Source organism: Acomys russatus, chromosome 31 (genome assembly GCF_903995435.1).
Source record: "Acomys russatus chromosome 31, mAcoRus1.1, whole genome shotgun sequence".
Classification (NCBI taxonomy): Eukaryota; Metazoa; Chordata; class Mammalia; order Rodentia; family Muridae; genus Acomys; species Acomys russatus.
The window spans coordinates 782,233-801,120 of NC_067167.1; the positions used below are offsets into that span (position 1 = coordinate 782,233).

Genomic DNA, 18,888 nt, shown 5'->3' on the forward strand with positions numbered 1-18,888 from the left:
GCGCAGGCGCATTCGAGGCCCGGCGGCTGCGGCGCGCAGGCGCATTTGGCGCGGGCCGGGCCGGGCCGAAGCGAACGCCGGGCGGGCAGCGGCGCCAGAGCGAGTGGAGCCTTCGGGGACCCCGGGTGGCGGCGGCGGCGGCGCAGAGGAGGAAGGCGGCGGCTCTCCCCCTGCCGGCGCGCGACCCGGTCCGTCCCACGAACTCGTGCCGGTCCCGCGGCCCGGCCCGGCCCCGGGCCCCTCCGCCGCCGCCGCCGCCACCGCCATGGCCCGGCCGCTGGTGCCCAGCTCGCAGAAGGCGCTGCTGCTGGAGCTGAAGGGGCTGCAGGAGGAGCCAGTGGAGGGCTTCCGGGTAACGCTGGTGGACGAGGGCGACCTGTACAACTGGGAGGTGGCCATCTTCGGGCCCCCCAATACCTACTACGAGGGCGGCTACTTCAAGGTGAGCCGGGCCTCAGTTTCCCCTTTGTGCCTGCTCCTCCCCCAGGTTGGCTCAGGCTCCGCGTGCAAAGAGGCCCCTCCCTGTCTTGTTGGGCACATACTGATCTCACCCCGGAGACTGGTCTCTCCGGACTGTCCTCCCAACAGGCCACAGAGGACCAGAGACAGCCAATGGCCCGGCGTGTCTCCCCAGGCAATTTCCCACCATAAGACACAGGGGCCTCCAGAGCCTCCTGCTGGCTGCCGTGTTCCCAGGCTGCTCTGCACCAGACTAGACGTGTAGCTGGGGACAGATCTCCCCAGGTTGTGCCCACCCTTTCAGCATGCTTCTGGTGAAAGGTCTAACCAGGAGGGACAGCTGCTGGTCTTCTTGGTCCCGAGCTGGTCCCCCCCACATACAAGACCCAGAAGCCTCCGGAGCCCCCTGCTGGCAAGCATGTTCCTAGGCTGTTTGGCCCACCCCACCAGCATGCCCCTGAGAGAGGTCTCCCCCCAAGTTGTCTTCAACCCAGGACGTAGAGCACCACTACGGGCAGCAGCTGGCTGACATCCTCGCGCTGTCCCCCACACTTGGACACAGACCCAGGGCAGCTGCTGGCTGGTCTGTCCCTAGGGGAAGGGACGTGCAGCCTGGACAGCCACCTGCTCTAGTTCCAGCAGAGGCCCTGACAGGGCCTTGGCAGCCATGCCTGCTTGGACAATAGCCACCCTTAGCCCTGGCCAGGCTTTATGTAATGCATTCCAATAGGATAGTGGGGGCAGCGGCCCAGCTCCCCACCCTTATTCCCAGAGCCACACCCTTAGTTCCTGCCAAGGGTCCTGGACCCCCCCCCCAGCTCTCTGTCTGCCCGCCCCCTTTCTGCAGCCTTCCTCAGGTTCCACTGACCAGTGGCCACTTGGGGCCCTGTTTTTCCCTCCTAGGCAGTGTTATCTGCCCTCTGGTGGCCTAAGGCTCAATGCACCAGATGTTTTTGTGGTTGGGAGCAGGGAGCCCGGGACTGTCCCACACTGGGTATGTGTGTGACCAAACACAGGTACCCACAGTAGCACAGTTTGATCATCCTGGCTGCTGGGGGCTAGACCGCCTAGCAGAGTCACAGGGCCAAGAGGGACAAGGCGAGAACCAGGTGGACGCACAAGTTTCAGCCAATCTGGTGTCCCAGGTGTGGGGCTGTGGCAGATGTTTGTCTGTGGCTGATGGCCTCACCCTTCCTGGCCATTGCCCAGGAGAGCAGCAAGTCACCCTGGAAGTCCAAATGCTGTTAGCACCCTATCTTCTGTGTCTGCTGGGGGACAGGGTGGGGCTGCCAGGACTTGTGCTCAGAGGGAGGACTGGAGCTGTAAAGGATTGTGGGCGGAGCCTCCTAGGCTCACTTTATTCTGAGGACAGCTTGGGAGGAGGCCCTGCAAGATGTCAGGCTGCCAGCGTGGGAGCTTTCTGTATGGTGTGGGTGGCTAAGGCATGGAGAGACCCTGTAAGAGAGGAGCTGGGCAGCCCATCCTGTCTCACTGTAACTGGGGGTGACCTTCCTGTTACTGAGCCTCCATTTGCTCCTTAAAAAGCATCTGGAGCCTCAGAAGTGTGGGATCTTGTTCTAGCAGTGCCACTCCCCTCTGCGGTTCTGAAGAGGCTCAGGCTTGGAAACTCCACACTAGACTTGTGTGTGTCAGGCGTGAAGGAACTAGCGGGCAGGTCCTCCAGCTTGGATTCCTGCCTGGCTCTGAGGCCACAGGCCAGTTCCCCTAGGTGCGCCCTGCAGGGCCAATTTTGAAGTTTTGATTTCTCTTTAACAGCACTATTATAAGACTATGTTTTTTGTATTAATCCCAGATGTGGAATATGGGGCTGTTTCGCAACAGCTGACTATGATTTGCCTCGTGCTCTAGCAGAGGTGTGGTTTTGTCAGCTGCAGATAGTTCCTGTGAGTGTGTGAATGCTGGGGTCTTTTCAGAGGGTCATAAATGCTAGGGCTCCAGTAGGCGAGGTTGAGTTGATTGTTCAGAGGAGTCGGCTGCAGTGTGTTAGTAGTTGTGCTCCAGAAACAAAAAGAAGTTAGGTTCAAGGGTCTGTCCCCTCTGTCCTTAATTTCTCTCCTAGCTAGTGCTAGAGGTTAAACAGGGGAGGGGAGAAAAGTGGGGGGAAGAACCCACAAAGTAGTAAACGTCAAGCTACAGTTCTTGCCTGGGGGACACTCTAGAGGCTGCCTTTGGGGAGCCTCAAGACTAGGGAAAACCTTAGCCCTTCTTCCTCTACCTGTCCAAAGTGTGGGGACAGTGGACAGGGTGAGCCTCAGCCATAAGCAGTGGCTGTGGCCAAGCTGGTGGCTCCAGCTTGTCTCTGGTAGCCACCCTTGGCCTGGGCTCCTGAGCCTGGGTGGTTTTGGTAGGAGTCCAGAGTGACCAGATCTCCCTGAGGGCAGGACCTGCTGACTCATTCCCCTGGCTAGCCCACACCAGGTGACACTGTCATTCTAAGCTCTCTTAACCTGAAGGCCAGGTCGCAGAGTGCACTAGCACAGAGTGGCCTTGGCTTCAGCATCTGAACAGGCCCTGTTCTTTGTCCTCTCTGGGAACAGCCCCTAACTCCAGCGCTCAGTGGGCTGCCATTGAGCCACCCCACTTTCTGCCATCTGTAGGCGCGCCTCAAGTTCCCCATCGACTACCCGTATTCCCCACCAGCCTTCCGGTTCCTCACTAAGATGTGGCACCCAAACATCTATGAGGTAAGTTACTGCCGGCATGACAAATGCCTGCCCCAGGCACACCCCACCGCACACACACTGCATGCCTCCCTTGCACACGCCCCACACCTCATCTGATTCTGGTCACTCTTACAGACAGGGGACGTGTGCATCTCCATCCTCCATCCCCCAGTTGATGACCCACAGAGTGGGGAGCTGCCCTCAGAGCGATGGAACCCCACACAGAATGTCAGGACCATCCTCCTGAGTGTGATCTCCCTGTTGAATGAGCCCAACACCTTCTCGCCTGCCAACGTGGACGCCTCAGTGATGTACAGAAAGTGGAAGGAGAGCAAGGGGAAGGACCGCGAGTACACGGACATCATCCGGTGAGCACCACTCGCAGTTGCTGTCAGTGGTTTGTGTCTGATGTGTGTGTGGTGGGCTGTGCCCACCCACGTGTCAGCTCTCTTCTGTCTCCCATAACACAGTTGTTTCTTGGGGTGCGGACTGTTGTGTGTTTCCATTCTTGCATCTCCAGCTGCATGTCGGGGTCTGTGTGCCCCACCGCAGAGTGCCACGTTCACCACCCAGGGTGGCCAAGATCCTCCTCCACCTTGTCACTCCGCTTATCTTCATGAATGACTGGGGCATGCTCACTGTCTCCCGAAGCATGGCTGGCATTTGTGCTTTGCTTTGCAGAGGTGGCTGAGCCATTCTCAGGAGCCTGCGGGTGGTGTCCACAGGTGCTCTGATGGGCCCAGGCTCTGACCTGCTCCCCTCCTGCTGTCATCTGTGAATGGCACTGTCCACTTTTCAGCAGTTCCTGGCTTGTTCTGCGGTCAGGTGGTCTCCCCTCACCCCCAAAGCTGTGTATGAAATTGCACTTATGAGATTCTAGGCAAGCATTACACCCTGCCGCTACCCAGCCATGCTGGGTGTCCACATCGGCACCCACATTCCCACTCCCTGTCGCTTAGCTTCTGTGTTTTCTGAGACATGCGTGTTATCTTCTGTTGTCAGGGTGACAGTGCACACTACCTCTTAACCTAATAACACCTCACAGCCAGCTGTCCCCTGTCTCAGCACTGACCCAGGACAGGTGCTTATCCACACACTGACTCCCACCCAGGGGCCTGTAATTTTTCCATGCTCTAGCAGCAGCCCGGGTTCATCAGCCAGCGTGCTAGGCAAGCCACGCTTGTCAGCCAAGCACCTAAAGCCACAGACAGGGTGAACACCCTCCCAGAAAGAGCCCTGTGGCCTTGTGCTACAGAAAGCAGGCAGGCCTCACTAACCAGAGTGGATTTGGGAAGCAGCTTAGTGGTCAGTGCTGATCCAGCATGTGCAAGACCTTAGGGTTCATCTCCAGCCTCAGAACAAGATAGATGCAGCCACCATGGTCCTGCATGGAGGTGTTAGCTACTCAGGAAGGGCTGAGCCTGTGCTGTGGAGGTGTCACCTCCACTAGGCTTGGGCTAGCAATGGAAGCCTGGCCTGAAAGTCCCTGTAACCCTGCCCCCTTGGTTTTCTCTTGAGACTGGCCTGCAGCTCACCACCCTCCTGCCCTCCTCCAACTGGGAAGAAGACCGTCTTGTGGGTTTGTTTTGGTTTTTGGTTTTTTAAGACAGGGTCTCTCTGTGTAGCCTTGGCTGTCCTGGACTCACTTTGTAGACCAGGCTGGCCTGAACTCACAGTGATCCTCCTGCCTCTGCCTCCCAAGTGCTGGGATTAAAGGGGTGTGCCACCACTCCTGGACTATTATTTTTGTTTTTTAAGACAAAGTCTCACTATATACCACTGGCTGTCCTGGAACCAGCTGTGTACACCAGCCTGACCTCAAACTCAGATATCTGCCTGCTTCTGCCTCCTTGGTGCTAAGATTAAAGCTGTGGACCACCACACTCAACTTAGTTATGACCTACTTTTGCTTGCTAATGTAGTGATGTTTTTAAGAATTCTGGAGCTTTAGGCAGGTGGATCTCTGTGAGTTCAAGGCTACACAGAGAAACTGTCTCAAAAAACCACCAAAAAACCCCAACAACAACCACAACAACAAAAAACACCAAAACCCACAAATATTAGAAGAATGTACTTTCATTTTAATCCAGGTGTGGGCTGTGGGGTTGCTTCAAATTGACTGCTTGGCCTGGTCCTCTGGCAGACGCATGACTTGGCCAGCTGCAGATAGTTTCTGTGATTGTGTGACGTTTGGAATTCCAGGGACTTTTCTTTTCAGGAAGAAAAGAAAAGGGCTGGAGAGGTGCCTCAGAGGTTAAGAGCACTGCCTGCTCTTCCAGAGATGCTGAGTTCAATTTCCAGCAACCACATGGTGGCTCTCAACCATCTATAATGAGATCTGGTGCCCTCTACTTGCAATCAGAATGCTGCATAAATAAATAATCTTTAAGTTTTTTGCGACAGGGTTTCTCTGTATTATCTTGGCTGTCCTGGACTCACTTTGTAGACCAGGCTGACCTCGAACTCACAGTGATCCGCCTGCCTCTGCCTCCCGAGTGCTGGGATTAAAGGCGTGTGCCACCACGCCCGGCCTGTAAGTAAACGCTTTAACCTTGACATTGCCATGGGTATACACAGCCCTTTTCCACTGCCCACTTCCTGTCAATCTGACATCATTAGAATAGTGTCTGGTGGGCTGCAGTGGACCCCACCCAGCATGGGGCACCACTGGGTGCTGGAGCCAGTGGGGACTCTAGGTCTGGCCCCAAGGCTGCAGGCCTCCAGCCTCCTGGCAGCCTTTAGCCCAGTTTTCCTGTCCCAGAGCAGGAGCCCCAGGCTATTTTTGTCATTCTGACTCCAGGAGCCACTCGCTGTGACCACGAGGCCTGTATTACTCGTGGGACTCAACCTGAGAGCCAGTGTCTAGCCATGTCCCTGCTGGGGCACAGGGTTGAGACAGGTCTGGCCAGAGTGTGCTATTGTCTCTGAAAAGCTAAGACGGCATCTGCTCTTCACCTTCCTGTTAGGACCAAGCTCTGAGGCTCCGGACAGGCCTGATTGCGTAGTTAATTGCTGTCCCTTATGCAAGGAAGCTCTTGCTGTGTGTTGCTTCATCTTGTCCCTGTCACGTCGCCTGTGGTCTTTGATGGCTGGAACCTCGGTTCCTCCAGGACTGCCCTTCGTCAGAGTGCCTCAGCTTAGCTCAAGCTGCACTTTGTGAGAGTTTGATGACAGTGTGGTGGGTGTGGGTGTGCGCCCACTGAGAAGCCAGAGGACAAAGGCTGGTGTCCAGCACTGTCACTCTGCCCAAGGCCTCTCGCTGACCTGGAACTGGGCTAGTGGCCAGCAAGCCGCAGGTCCTATGTGCTCCTCAGTGCTGTAGTTACAGGCCTGCATGCTGTCGTGCTAGCCATTTCTGTGGGTGCTGGGAGACTGTCCTGCCTGAAGCTGATCATTGAGCCGCCCTTGTCCCCTGTCCCCTCCTGGCCTGCTCCTAGCCCTCCATTCACTGTCTTTCTTTGGAACCCCATTGTGTCTGGGCCGATGCCTCATCTGCCCTGTCTCCCCAGGAAGCAGGTCCTGGGGACCAAGGTGGACGCAGAGCGCGACGGCGTGAAGGTGCCCACCACACTGGCCGAGTACTGCGTGAAGACCAAGGCGCCGGCGCCCGACGAGGGCTCAGACCTCTTCTACGATGACTACTATGAGGACGGCGAGGTGGAGGAGGCGGACAGCTGCTTTGGGGATGACGAGGACGACTCCGGCACCGAGGAATCCTGACCGAGTCCCCGAAATAAACTTACAGATTTTACCTCAGCAGGACCCGTGTGGGCCTCAGGCGACAGACTACCTCACCGAGGTTCCATGTGGGCTCCTGTTCATGACCCTTAGGTCCTCTCAGCCCTGTGTCCCCGTGGGTTTTCCTCGGCTTTAGAGAAGAGCCAGGCAGACACCCCACTCAGCTCACAGATGGTGACAAGCCTGGGAGGCTGGGGGCCGCCCGATGGGGAGCCAGAGACTCCATCCCAGCCCAAGCAAGGCCAGCCCCACAGTCACCTCTCTGCTTTGGTGTGTGTGAAATCCAAATAAAATGGCTTTCTGAGAAGCTGGGAGAAGCAGCCAGGACGCCTGTGGCACTGGGCACTGAGGACCACCTGGGTAGCCCAGCCAGGCAGTAGGATGGGCAGGAAGAGGCCGCCATGGCGGTCTACAGGCCCCCAGGGCCCAGAAGCAGCTTGCCACTCCTGCAGATCCCCACCTGGGCCTGTGGCTGCACCTTCGGCCTACATCTACCTCAAGCCTGCAGGCAGGAGGCCTGGCCCAGGCCCTGAAGCATACAGAGGAGCTGTTTTCCCAGCAGTCCTTGTGTTCCAGGCACTTTTTCAGCCCTGGAAACTCCATTGCTTGCCTGAGAAGTCCCTGTGGCCAGGGACTGAGCTACAGCCTGGTGACTCCCCAAGGGGGAGGGGCAGGGTACCCACAGTGGCCCAGACTGCCCTCCACCCGCCCGCACCTCCCTGCTTCCGACCAGTGGCTCACTGGTGCCTGTAAAGAAAGTGTCACTTCCCATAAGTGGGTCTGTTACCTCCAGTTTCAATTTCCAGAACAAAGGCAGTGCTCTGTTGAACAGCACTTAACAAGACCCCTGCCGGTCACAGCTGGTTGCAGAAGTAGCCAGAAGGAGGCCACTGCCCCACCATGGCAGTGACTTCTTACCACTGAGTGTTGCTCCTTAAGATAGTTCAGAAGTGGGGCGTAGTGGCACATTCCTTAAGCCCCAGCTCTCTGATCTTGGTGAGTTCAAGACCAACCTGCTCTACAAAGTGAATCCCAGAACAGCCAGACCTACATAGACCCTATGTCTAAAAACTAAGGCACTAGGAGTTGAGGCCATCTGCTCTGCACAGTTCTAAGCCAGCCTGGTTACATAGCGTTCAAGGCCTGCAATGGAGCTCAGTGGGAAACGCTGGCCACCAAGCCAAGGACAGGCCTTCTCCCGAGACCCACGTGGTAGAAGGAGATAACTGACCACTGCAAGTTGTCCTCTGTCAGAGTTGGGGTATCAGCTGAGCCGGACCCAGGGTTTACCCCAGTGGGGGAGAAAAGGGTGCCTAAAACACCAGGAAAGTGAGCGCTGGGGATCTTGTTGACACCCCCAAAGATGAGACAGGTCTGACCTCAGATGCTTTCTGAAGCCACCGAGAGCAGGGTGTGAAGGAGGAGGAGCTGACACTTGTGCAAGGTGGGTGGGACTTGGGAAGCCACCTGTCCCCACAGAAAGAGTGGGGCGCTCCTTCCCCAGGAACCAACAGTCCTGGCCAGGATGGAGGTCCACCAGTCCCTGCTGCTCCTGCTGGCCCTGGAGACATTGTGGGCAGGTGAGCGTGAAGGGGAGACTGAGGCCTAGAGCCTGATCTTCAGGGGTCTGTGGGTGGCAGAGGGTTTCATGTACAGGGCAAGTGGGTGATCCCTGAGGAGTACCGTCTACAAGGAGAGCATACCCTGAGAAAAAGCACAGGCAGAACTTGCCCTGGATGCCGGGCGTGGTGGCACACGCCTTTAATCTCAGCACTCGGGAGGCAGAGGCAGGCGGATCGCTGTGAGTTCGAGGCCAGCCTGATCTACAAAGCGAGTCCAGGACGGCCAAGGCTACATAGAGAAACCCTGTCTCGAAAAACCAAAAAGAAAAAAAAAAAAGAACTTGCCCTGGTGACAGGCCTGGGAGCTCAATACTTGAGGCGTCTGAGGCAGGAGGATTGCCATTAGTTAGAGTGAGACTCCATCAACAAAACAAAAATGGGGCTAAGGATATAGTTTAAGTTGGTGGCCATGTGCCTGGCATGCACACTGCCTGCTCCCTCCTACATGGGGGAGCACGCCTGTTAACCCCAGTACTGGTGAATCCAGACCCAAAGCCTTCCTCAGCTCCACAGTCTGAGGCCAGCTGGGCCACACAAGACCTTTCTGAAAAGAGAGTGTTATGCCAGGAGTGTAATCCCAGCACCCCGGAGGCAGAGGCAGGTGGATCTCTTGAGTTCAAGGTTAGCCTGATCTACAAAAGGAGTCCAGGACAGCCAGGGCTACACCCTGTCTTGAAAATCAAAAAAAGTGGAACAGCCGGGCGTGGTGGCGCACGCCTTTAATCCCAGCACTCGGGAGGCAGAGGCAGGCGGATCGCTGTGAGTTCGAGGCCAGCCTGGTCTACAAAGTGAGTCCAGGATGGCCAAGGCTACACAGAGAAACCCTGTCTCGAAAAACCAAAAAAAAAAAAAAAAAAAAAAGAAAAAAAAAAAAAGTGGAACAAATTCCCCACATACCTTTAATCCCAGTACTTAGGAGGCTTTGTAAGTTGAAGGCCAGCCTAGTCTATGTAGTAAGTTCCAAAACAGCCAGAACTACAGTGTGGAGGGGGCACAGTGACACAGTAGGTATGTGTCATGTCTAACCCCAGCACTAGGGAGGGGGATGCAGGATCAGTCAGAGACCTTGAGTCAGTTGAGGGTGATTAAGAGGAGAGCACTCTTAGTCCCTGACCTCTGTACACATATGCATATACACAGGCAAGGTCACAATTTTCTTTTTGAGACAAGGTCTCACTATTGTAGTCCTGGCTGACCTGGAACCCAAAGATCTGCCAGCCTCTGCCTCCTGAGTGCTGGAATCAGAGGGGTGTATCACCCCTCCCAATTTTTTACACCCATATTTCCTTGGAACGTTCCAGGACCGTCTCCAAAGGAGAAGGAGTGAGGAAATTTACTTTCACGGGTATAAGAGCTTTTCAAGTTACGTACTATGCACTGGTCTCTCTCAGCTGGTGGAGACCCTGGCACAGTGCAGCCAAGGCTGATCTCATACCCCTAACAATTGTGTCTCAGCCTCGCAAGTCCAACCTCTACAGCAGGGCGCTAAAGTATGGAGAGCGACTGGGCCTGAGCCTACCGTGCAAGAGGCCCTGGGTTCCACCAGGCATAGTAGCACATGCCTGTCTGGAAACAGGGTCAGGAATTCAGGCCAAGCTAAGGGTTTTTTGTTTTTTGTTTTTTGTTTTTTTAAGCAGGGAAGAAAAGGCATATGTGGGTGGGAGACTTCTTGGGTGGTGAAAAGCTACTCAGTTGTGGGTGCTGGCTACAGATACAGGTTGACAAGAGTGTGTGAACTGCCCACGAAGCTGCAGAGATAACTTTCCCAGAGAAACTTTGGTTTCTCTTTAGGCTTGGTTGAATCTTTCTTTCTTTTCTTCTTTCTTTTCTTCTTTTTAAAGCTTCATGAATTGCTGGGTAGTAATGGTGCACACCTTTGGTTCCAGCACTTGGGAGGCAGAGGCAGGCGGATCTCTGAGTTCTAGGCCAGCCTGGTCTACAGAGAGTTCCAGGACAGCCAAGGACACATAGAGAACCCCAATTCTAAAAATAAGTCAATAAATAAATATAAATATTTAAGAATCACAGAGAACAGAGGACTCGGCTCTCCTCTGTGTATAAAGGTCTTGGGTGGGAACCAGCCCAAGGAAAGTAGCTCTGGGACCTCAGAAGCTGCTTGGAGTAGGTGTGGACTGGCCGCGTGGCCCAGGCAAGGCAGCGGTGTGGGTTTTTTTGGGGAGAGGGTTGATTTTTTTGTTTTTGTGGGGTTTTTTATTTTTCTGTTTTGTTTTTGGTTTTTGTTTGTTCAAGACAGGCCTTCTCTGTATAATCGCCCTCGCTGTCCTGGAACTCTCTTTGTAGACCAGGCTGGCCTTAAACTCACGGAGATCCACCTGCTTCTGCCTCCCGAGTGCTGGGATTAAAGATGTGCACCACGATGCCCAGCTCCCTGATTCTACTAGCTCCTTAGGGCTGGAATGACAGGTGTGCACCACTAGACCTGGATTCTGTAGTGTGGAGGGACTGGAAGGCAGGGCTTTGTGTGTGTTTAGGTGCTACCAACTCTATATCAACCCTTCAGGGAAGTTTGCAGAGCTCACTGTGCAAAGCTCACTGAAATTCAGAAGGCGCACAAGAGTATAGGCACTCCCACAGCCCCAGCAATGCTCGTCCCCACACCCTGGTACCCACAAATCTACTTCCTGTCATGAGTTTCACACTGCCTCGTGACTGATTTTCCCCTGAGCATCGTGTCTGCAAGGCTCTGCCATTGCCACGGCAAGTGTCAGAACCCCACTTCGTCTGTGCTTGAGTAACTGCGGTGGGTGAGCAGAACACGGGTCAGCTCCTCTCTCTCTCTCTCACACACACACACACCCTCCCCTGTGTGTGAGCAGAACACAGGGTCAGCTCCTCACACACACGCCCTCCCCTATGGCTACCAGGGCACTGTGAGGGGTGAGTGCAATGTCCGAAGAGACCAGAAGCCAGTATCAGAGCGGCCTGAGCTGCAGCCACAGGCGGCTGTGAGTCCCCTGGAATGGGTGCTGGGAATTGAACTCAGGTCCTCTGCAAGAGCAGACTGTTCGCTAACCCTCTAAGCCATCTTGTCGGCTCCTCATTCATATTTTTAAAAAACAAACTTTTTTAAGATTTATTTTTTTAGCCGGGCGTGGTGGCGCACGCCTTTAATCCCAGCACTCGGGAGGCAGAGGCAGGTGGATCGCTGTGAGTTCGAGGCCAGCCTGGTCTACAAAGTGAGTCCAGGACAGCCAGGGATACACAGAGAAACCCTGTCTTGGAAAACCAAAAAAAAAAAAAAAAAAAAGATTTATTTTTATTTATTTTATTTTTGGTTTTTCAAGACCGGATTAAAGGGCTACGCCACCATACCCAGCTTTTTAAGATTTATTATGTATAGTGCTTTGCCTGCATATACACCTGCATGCCAAAAGAGGGCACCAGATCTCATTATAGGTAGTTGTGAACTGGGAATTCAACTCAGAACCTTTGGAAGAGCAGGCAGTGCTCTTAACCTCTGAGCCATCTCTCCACCCCTCTCATTCACAGGTTTTTGTTTTTCAAGACAGGGTTTCTCTGTGTAGCCTTGGCTGTCCTGGACTCACTTTGTAGACCAGGTTGGCCTCGAACTCACAGCAATCCTCCTGCCTCTGCCCCCTCAGTGCTCCTCATTCACATTTTAACCTTGGCCTCTCACAGCTGAATAGAGTCTGAACAGTGGGGCCTAGTGGGCTCTAGCCAGGGCTCAGTGGAGGGGTGGGCTGCAGCACCCCCAACCCTCCCTCTCTCCCTCCCTTCTCAGCAGGCAACACATCTGAGACCCAAATCATTGGTGGTCAAGAGGCAGTCCCACACTCCCGCCCATATATGGCCTCTCTCCAGAAAGAAAGGTCCCACGTGTGCGGGGGAGTTCTCGTGCATCCCAAGTGGGTGTTGACGGCTGCCCACTGCCTGTCTGAGCCGTGAGTATTTCTCGCCACTCTCCACCATGGCTTAAGGCCTGGCCTGTAAGGGCAGCTCCCTCCAACCCTCCTGCGGCAGACACCCAGCATCTGTGAAAGCCAGCCTGCTACTAAAACAGCCAGCACAAAGCCGGGCGTGGTGGCTCATGCCTATAATCCCAGCACTCGGGAGGCAGAGGCACGTGGATCGCTGTGAGTTCGAGGCCAGCCTGGTCTACAAAGTGAGTCCAGGAAAGCCAAGGCTACACAGAGAGACCCTGTCTCGAAAATGAACAAAAATCCACCAAAAGGGATTGTTAGCTAGTTCGTGCATTCCAGAAGTCTAGGCTTCAGGTACAGCTTGATCCAGGTAACTTCCCTGAGGCGCTCACTCGGCTGCAAGTGTGACCCTGGAGTGCAGGGGAAAGGGGCCGTTTCTCTGTAGCTTGCATGAATGCAGGAAGTCAACATTAGGAAATCACAGAAGAGAGGCTGCAGTCAGGGGGTGGAGCACTGAGAGTGTTCAAGAATCTGGCGCTGGGCGGGAGCCAGAGTCAGGAGCCTCACTGGGTGAGGAGGACTGAGACGATGGAAGATGATCTGCCGGGAGTGGGCTGGGGAGGCTGCCGTGTGTGCGTGTGCGCGTGGGAAGGGAGGAGAGGCAGCCGTGGGTGAGCATCGTTCTGCATTGCAGGGTAAAGCAGCTGAGGCTAGTGCTCGGCCTGCACTGGCTCTACAACCACCAAGAACCTGGCCTCACCTTCTACATCAAGGAAGCCATTAAACACCCTGGCTACAACAAGTACAGTTACGAAAATGACTTGGCGCTGCTTAAGGTGCGGGACAGAGGGGCTGAAGGCCAGCCTCAGCCGGTTTCCCTCAGCCACTCACTGACCCTCCTGTTCCCACAGCTGGATGGGCGAGTGCAGCCAAGCAGGAATGTCCGACTGCTGGCTCTGCCAAGAAAGCCCCGTGCCAAGCCGGCTGCAGGGGCTCAATGTAGCACAGCTGGCTGGGGGATGACCCATCAGGGTGGTCACCCAGCCAGGGCCCTGCAGGAATTGGATCTGCGTGTGCTGGACACCCGCATGTGCAACAACAGCCGCTTCTGGAATGGCGCCCTGGTGGACAGCATGCTGTGTTTGAAGGCTGAGACCAACAGCCAGGGCCCCTGCAAGGTGACAGGGATGGCCTGGAGGCCTAGTCTGGGCAGCAGCCCAAGCTGGCCTCTGCCACCCATTCTCTGGGGAGTGGAAGGAGGGTGGGACTAACATTCCCCTCACCTCTCACAGGCAGAAACCAAGGCCCTGGGAGAATAAAAAATGCTGTCAGGAAGCCATAGAGTTGTGGTTTGAACTCCAGAGCCACAGACTAGTCATCTGGGGCCTTGGGGACAGAGGGGATAAAAAAGGGAAGAGGAGGGGCAGAGGGGAAGGGTGCACATGTAGTTTGCAAAGAGCCCTCCCAGGCCCCTGCTCCCCCATCCCCCTTGCAGGCACAAAGGCTGACCTGTGTGTCTCTTACCTTTGGCAGGGTGACTCTGGAGGGCCCTTGGTATGTGGCAAAGGCCAGGTGGCTGGGATCCTATCTTTCAGCTCCAAAAGCTGCACAGACATCTTCAATCCCCCTGTGGCCACTGCAGTGGCCCCCTACAGCTCCTGGATCCGGAAGATCATAGGTCGTTGGGCACCTCAACCTCTGGCCTAATGCCCTAGATGACCAGGACATTCTCAGTGGCCAGGGCAGGGAAGGGACCAATAAATCCTGATATATCTGTTGCATCCACCCCTGTCTGCCTTTGGTCTCTGCAAGCCTCTGTTTCCCCTGTAAGACCCAAGATGACCCTTCTGAATGGCAGGAAAGCCCTTGGACACAGGATAGGCAGGATAGGCAGACACAGAAGGCACTGGCCTTCTCGGAGCAGAGGCAAGAGCCGTGGGACCAGTGTGGCCAGCAGAGGGCACCACCTGCCCTCAGAGGGATGGGATGCTCGCAGACACCTCAACAGGAACTGTTCAAGTGTCAGCCCAGTGGCTGTAAACCCATGCATTATCAGTTCCAGAACATTCCATCACTGTGATTCCACCCCAAAACGAAACCCACCCCCAGGAGAGGTCACTTCCTCCCCTTTCCAGTCCCCATAAATCTGCCCTCTCTGGATTCTCCTAGGTACTTCCTGTCATGTAGGCCTATGCTGGGTGGCCTTTGTGTCTGGGGCTGTACTGAGCATGATGTCCTCAAGGTCCCTCCATATGGTGACAGGAGGGAGACCTTCCCTCCTCCAGCTTTCAGCTTACCTTGGGCTCTAAGTTAGATCAACAGAAAACGGATCAGCAGGAGAGAAACCATCACTGGGTATTAGAGAAGATAGCACCAGGGTGACTGAAAAATAGGCCCTTGCCTGCCTGCCATCTGCAGTTGGGAGGCTGAGAAAGGAGGGTCGCCTCCATTTCAAAGCCAACCTGAGGGGCTGGAGACACGACTCAGCAGTTATGAGCAACAGCTGTTCTTCCAGAGAATGGCGCACTCTTTCTTTTTCATTTTTTTGGTTTTTCTTTTTTTTTTGGTTTTTCGAGACAGGGTTTCTCTGTGTAGCCTTGTCTGTCCTGGACTCACCCTGTAGACCAGGCTGGCCTCGAACTCACAGCGATCCGCCTGCCTCTGCCTCCCGAGTGCTGGGATTAAAGGCGTGCACCACCACGCCCGGCATCATTTTTGGTTTTTCAATACAGGGTTTCTCTGTGTAGCCCTGGCTGTCCTGGACTCACCCTGTAGACCAGGCTGGCCTCGAACTCACAGCGATCCTCCTGCCTCTGCCTCCCGAGTGTTAGCATTGCAGGCATGGGCCGCCACACCTGGCTAGTGGTCTTTCTTTTAAACTCTACTTTATTTGTGGTGTTTAGGCCTCAACCTCCAAACCCTACATAGGAGATGGCTAGTGGGGAGAGGGGCCTCTTCTCCCAGGTGTTTAGGATCAAGTTGGTTCTTTTGGGCTATACCCATCTCCAACAGCACACTGCTCCCCAAAGCGTTTGTGTTTCTCTCCATCTGTCTGCTCCAAACCACAATACTCTCCGTCTCTGGCCTCTTCCAGTTGCTACATGTCACATGCCAACACTGCTCAAGGCAGTTCCCAGCTGACAAATACCGCGTGCCCTCTCAGAGGCAGTTAGCCGCTGTGGACAAACTGGAGCAGGCCCCATATCCCACACTTGGGATTAAAACAAAAATATATTTATCTATAAACCAAAACTTCCACAACAAGAGAACCCTGGTTCAGTTCCCAGCACTCACCTGGCAGCTCACAACTGTCAGTAATTCCAGTTCTAGGTAACCCAATATCCTCACAGAGAATGCACATGAAATAAATAAGCCAGGCGTGGGGCTGGAGAGATGGCTCAGTGTTTAAGAGCACTGTCTACTCTTCCAAAGGACCTTGGTTCAATTCCCAGCACCCACCTGGCACCTCACAGCTGTAACTCCAGTTCCAAGGGATCTGACACCCTTATAGCAATGCACATAAAAATAAAATTAAAATTAGAAAAAAGAAAAAAGCCAGGCGTGGTGGCAGTTGCCTTTAACCCCAACACTTGGGGAGGCAGAGGTAGGTAGATCTCTGTGAGTTCGAGGCCAGCCTGCTCTACAAAGCGAGTCCAGGACAGCCAGAGCTACACAGAGAGAGACCCTGTCTCTAAAAAGCAAAACAAAACAAAATCCAAAACCAAAGTCACCATGAGCTCAAGGTGTGTGTGAGGGGAAGGGGGGTGGTGATAACCCTAAAATCTTGGTCTTCCTGCTTCTACCCTTTAGATGCTGGGGTGATAGGTGTGTGCCACGCACAGTCTTGAACCTCGTGGTGGGCGAGCATGAAGCTCTGAGCTGCTCCCCTACTTCCTTTCACAGAAACAGCCAGAAGGGCCAGCCAGAAGTCAGAGGGTGGAATTACAGCAATGGAGTGTAAATGCCTCAGCTGGCTTATTTTCCACCCTGCACTTTGTCCCAGAATTCTCGGCGGCTCAGCTTTGCTCTCTGCCATGCCCCAGGGAGGGCCCGCCTGCCTCACCTGGCTTCTGGACTCTGGGTGGCCCTGGCTCTGCTAAAAGAGGTTTCAAAGGTATCAGCAGATTGACTTGCTTTTATAGACATAGAAGGGCCTAGAAGAAACAGATCTGGGAGTGGCAAGTACACCTGGGATCCCAGCCCTCAGGAGGCTCAGGAGGGCAGGGCAAAAATTCCAAGTCAGCCTGCACCACAAAGCTAAAAACAAAACAAAAACAAGGCTAGATAGATGGGCTCATTAGTTAGAGCATTGCTCACTCTTTTTGTTTTTTGCTTTTTTCTTTTTTGGGGAGGGGGGTGGGTTGTTTTTTCAAGACAGGGTTTCTCTATGTAGCCCTGGCTGTCCTAGGCTTGCTTTGTAGACCAGGCTGGCCTCGAACTCACAGCAATCCACCTGCCTCTGCCTCCCGAGTGCTGGGATTAAAAGTGTGTGCCACCACGCCCGGCTAAATTAAATCTTAAAAGAAAAGGGAGGTGGAGGCATGAAGTTCTGAAATTACTTAGGGGGTTGAGGCCAGCCTGAGCTACAAGGGACCTTTACCCTGCCTCCACTTCCCCGAGACAGGCAGGTACCACACGTCTCTTCACTGTGGAAGCCCACGCCAGGCCACTGCTCCTACCACTTAAGTCCTAGCTTGGCCCTGTCTTTTCTCTTTTTGTTTCTTTTTCTTTTTCTTTGTTTGTTTTGATTTTTTTTGAGACAGGGTCTCTGCAGCCCTGCCTGTCCTGTAACACCCCTCTGCAGGCCAAGCAGGCCTTGAAAACTCTTGGTAATCCGGAGCCTCCACCTTCAGAGTGCGTGGAGTCACAGGGTGAGCTGCCGTGTGATGTTTCTGCTCCTGTTTCAGCTGCCCAGTAATGACATGGAGACCTATGACGCTTCTGAGTAAGCGTTAGAGCACTGGGCTGGGCAGATCCCTCTAAAGGATCCCTGGGTGGCGGTCAATTGGCCCTGTAAGAATTCTTAGGAAATTAGAACTACCTGACCCTATGACCTTCATAGTAAGACATAAAAAGCCCAGCATAGCCGGGCGTGGTGGCGCATGCCTTTAATCCCAGCACTCGGGAGGCAGAGGCAGGCGGATTGCTGTGAGTTCGAAGCCAGCCTGGTCTACAAAGTGAGTCCAGGATGGCCAAGGCTACACGGAGAAACCCTGTCTCGAAAAACCAAAAAAAAAAAAAAAGCCCAGCATAGGCGGGGAGGGGGTGGGGCTGGGGGGTGGCGGGGAGGGAGTGGGGGAGGTGGGGGGTAGGGGAGGTGGGGAGCATCCCCGAATCCTTCCTTTCCAAACCATTCCTCCCCGTTTCCAGCCCAGCCCCTTCAAAGGTTTCTCCCAACTGTTCCTCCCTCAGTTCCCCCCAACAGTCTGCTAAACAGTCGCTCCTCCCGCGTTTCCCCCCTACTAGCTAGTTCCAAACTAATGAGTATTCAGGCCTGTCTGCTCAGCTCAGCTGAGCTCCTCCTGGCTCAGCTGCCTCCTAACAGTATCTTCTGTACCAAATGCCTTTTCTTTCCACTCAATCTCAGCGCTGTAGCGACTCTTTTCTTTTCTTTCTTTTTTTTTGTTTTTTGTTTTTTGTTTTTTGTTTTTCGAGACTGGGTTTCTCTGTGTGGCCTTGGCTGTCCTGGGCTCAATTTGTAGACCAGGCTGGCTTTGACCTCACAGCGATCCACCTGCCTCTGCCTCCCAAGTGCTGGGATTAAAGGCGTGCGCCACCACCACTCAGCTGATTCTTCTTCTTCTTCTTTTTCTTTTTTTTTTAATGGAAAAATGTTTATTTTGAAATTATTTTAATTTAGAAATAGGAAACCGCATAGGGAGGAGAAAAGAAAGACACAAAGTATGCAGGCAACTTTTTACGTCATGAGCTTGTCACGCCCTCATTTGTTCACCAGTTCCCAGGATGAGAAAAACTCAGCCACCCACAGTGATGTTATTGATGAGGAAATGGATTAGTTTCACAAAGAAGCCAATGAATCCCATGATAGCAAATCCTATCGCTGTGGCCATGGCAATCTTCTGGAATTCTTTTCTGTCAGCTTTGGTGCATCTTTTAACCAACCGAATTGAGTCCTTTATGAACTGTTGGCTTGGCTCAACAAATTGTGTACCTGATCCATGACTGTTTGCGGGATGGAAGCTGGAGAGAGAAGAGACATGTAGCTCAACGGAACCAGAAGCTGTTTATCTCCTTTAATATATATATATCTTTATTTATCTTTATTTTGCCAGCATGTATGTCTGTGTGAGGGTGTCAGATCCCCTGGAACTGGAATTACCGACAGTTATGAGCTGCCATGTGGGTGCTGGGAAATGAACCCAGGTCCTTTAGAAGAACAGCCAGTGCTCTTAACCTCTGAGCCATCTCTCCAAGCCCTGCATGTGATTCTTATGGTTTTATTAGACTTTATTGAACCTATTA

General features: G+C 53.9%; 2 protein-coding genes across 3 annotated transcripts; both read left to right on the plus strand.

Moving 5' to 3' along the window:
• The first annotated feature begins 226 nt into the window (after window positions 1–226).
• Cdc34 (cell division cycle 34, ubiqiutin conjugating enzyme) lies at window positions 227–7,188 on the plus strand. Of its 2 annotated transcripts, none has more exons than XM_051139854.1 (4): window positions 227–442; window positions 3,078–3,164; window positions 3,279–3,511; window positions 6,657–6,839. In XM_051139854.1, exons 1-4 carry the CDS (start codon window positions 266–268, stop codon window positions 6,697–6,699), a joined length of 540 nt encoding a protein of 179 aa, XP_050995811.1. In that variant the 5' UTR covers window positions 227–265; the 3' UTR covers window positions 6,700–6,839. The 2 variants fall into 2 exon arrangements, with proteins under 2 accessions (XP_050995811.1, XP_050995810.1); XM_051139853.1 differs by having other exon boundaries at window positions 229–442; window positions 6,653–7,188.
• A 1,198-nt stretch (window positions 7,189–8,386) lies between these two features.
• Gzmm (granzyme M) lies at window positions 8,387–14,221 on the plus strand. Its single transcript, XM_051139859.1, has 5 exons — window positions 8,387–8,461; window positions 12,267–12,426; window positions 13,100–13,241; window positions 13,317–13,583; window positions 13,939–14,221. Exons 1-5 carry the CDS (start codon window positions 8,407–8,409, stop codon window positions 14,110–14,112), a joined length of 798 nt encoding a protein of 265 aa, XP_050995816.1. The 5' UTR covers window positions 8,387–8,406; the 3' UTR covers window positions 14,113–14,221.
• The last annotated feature ends 4,667 nt before the right edge of the window (window positions 14,222–18,888 follow it).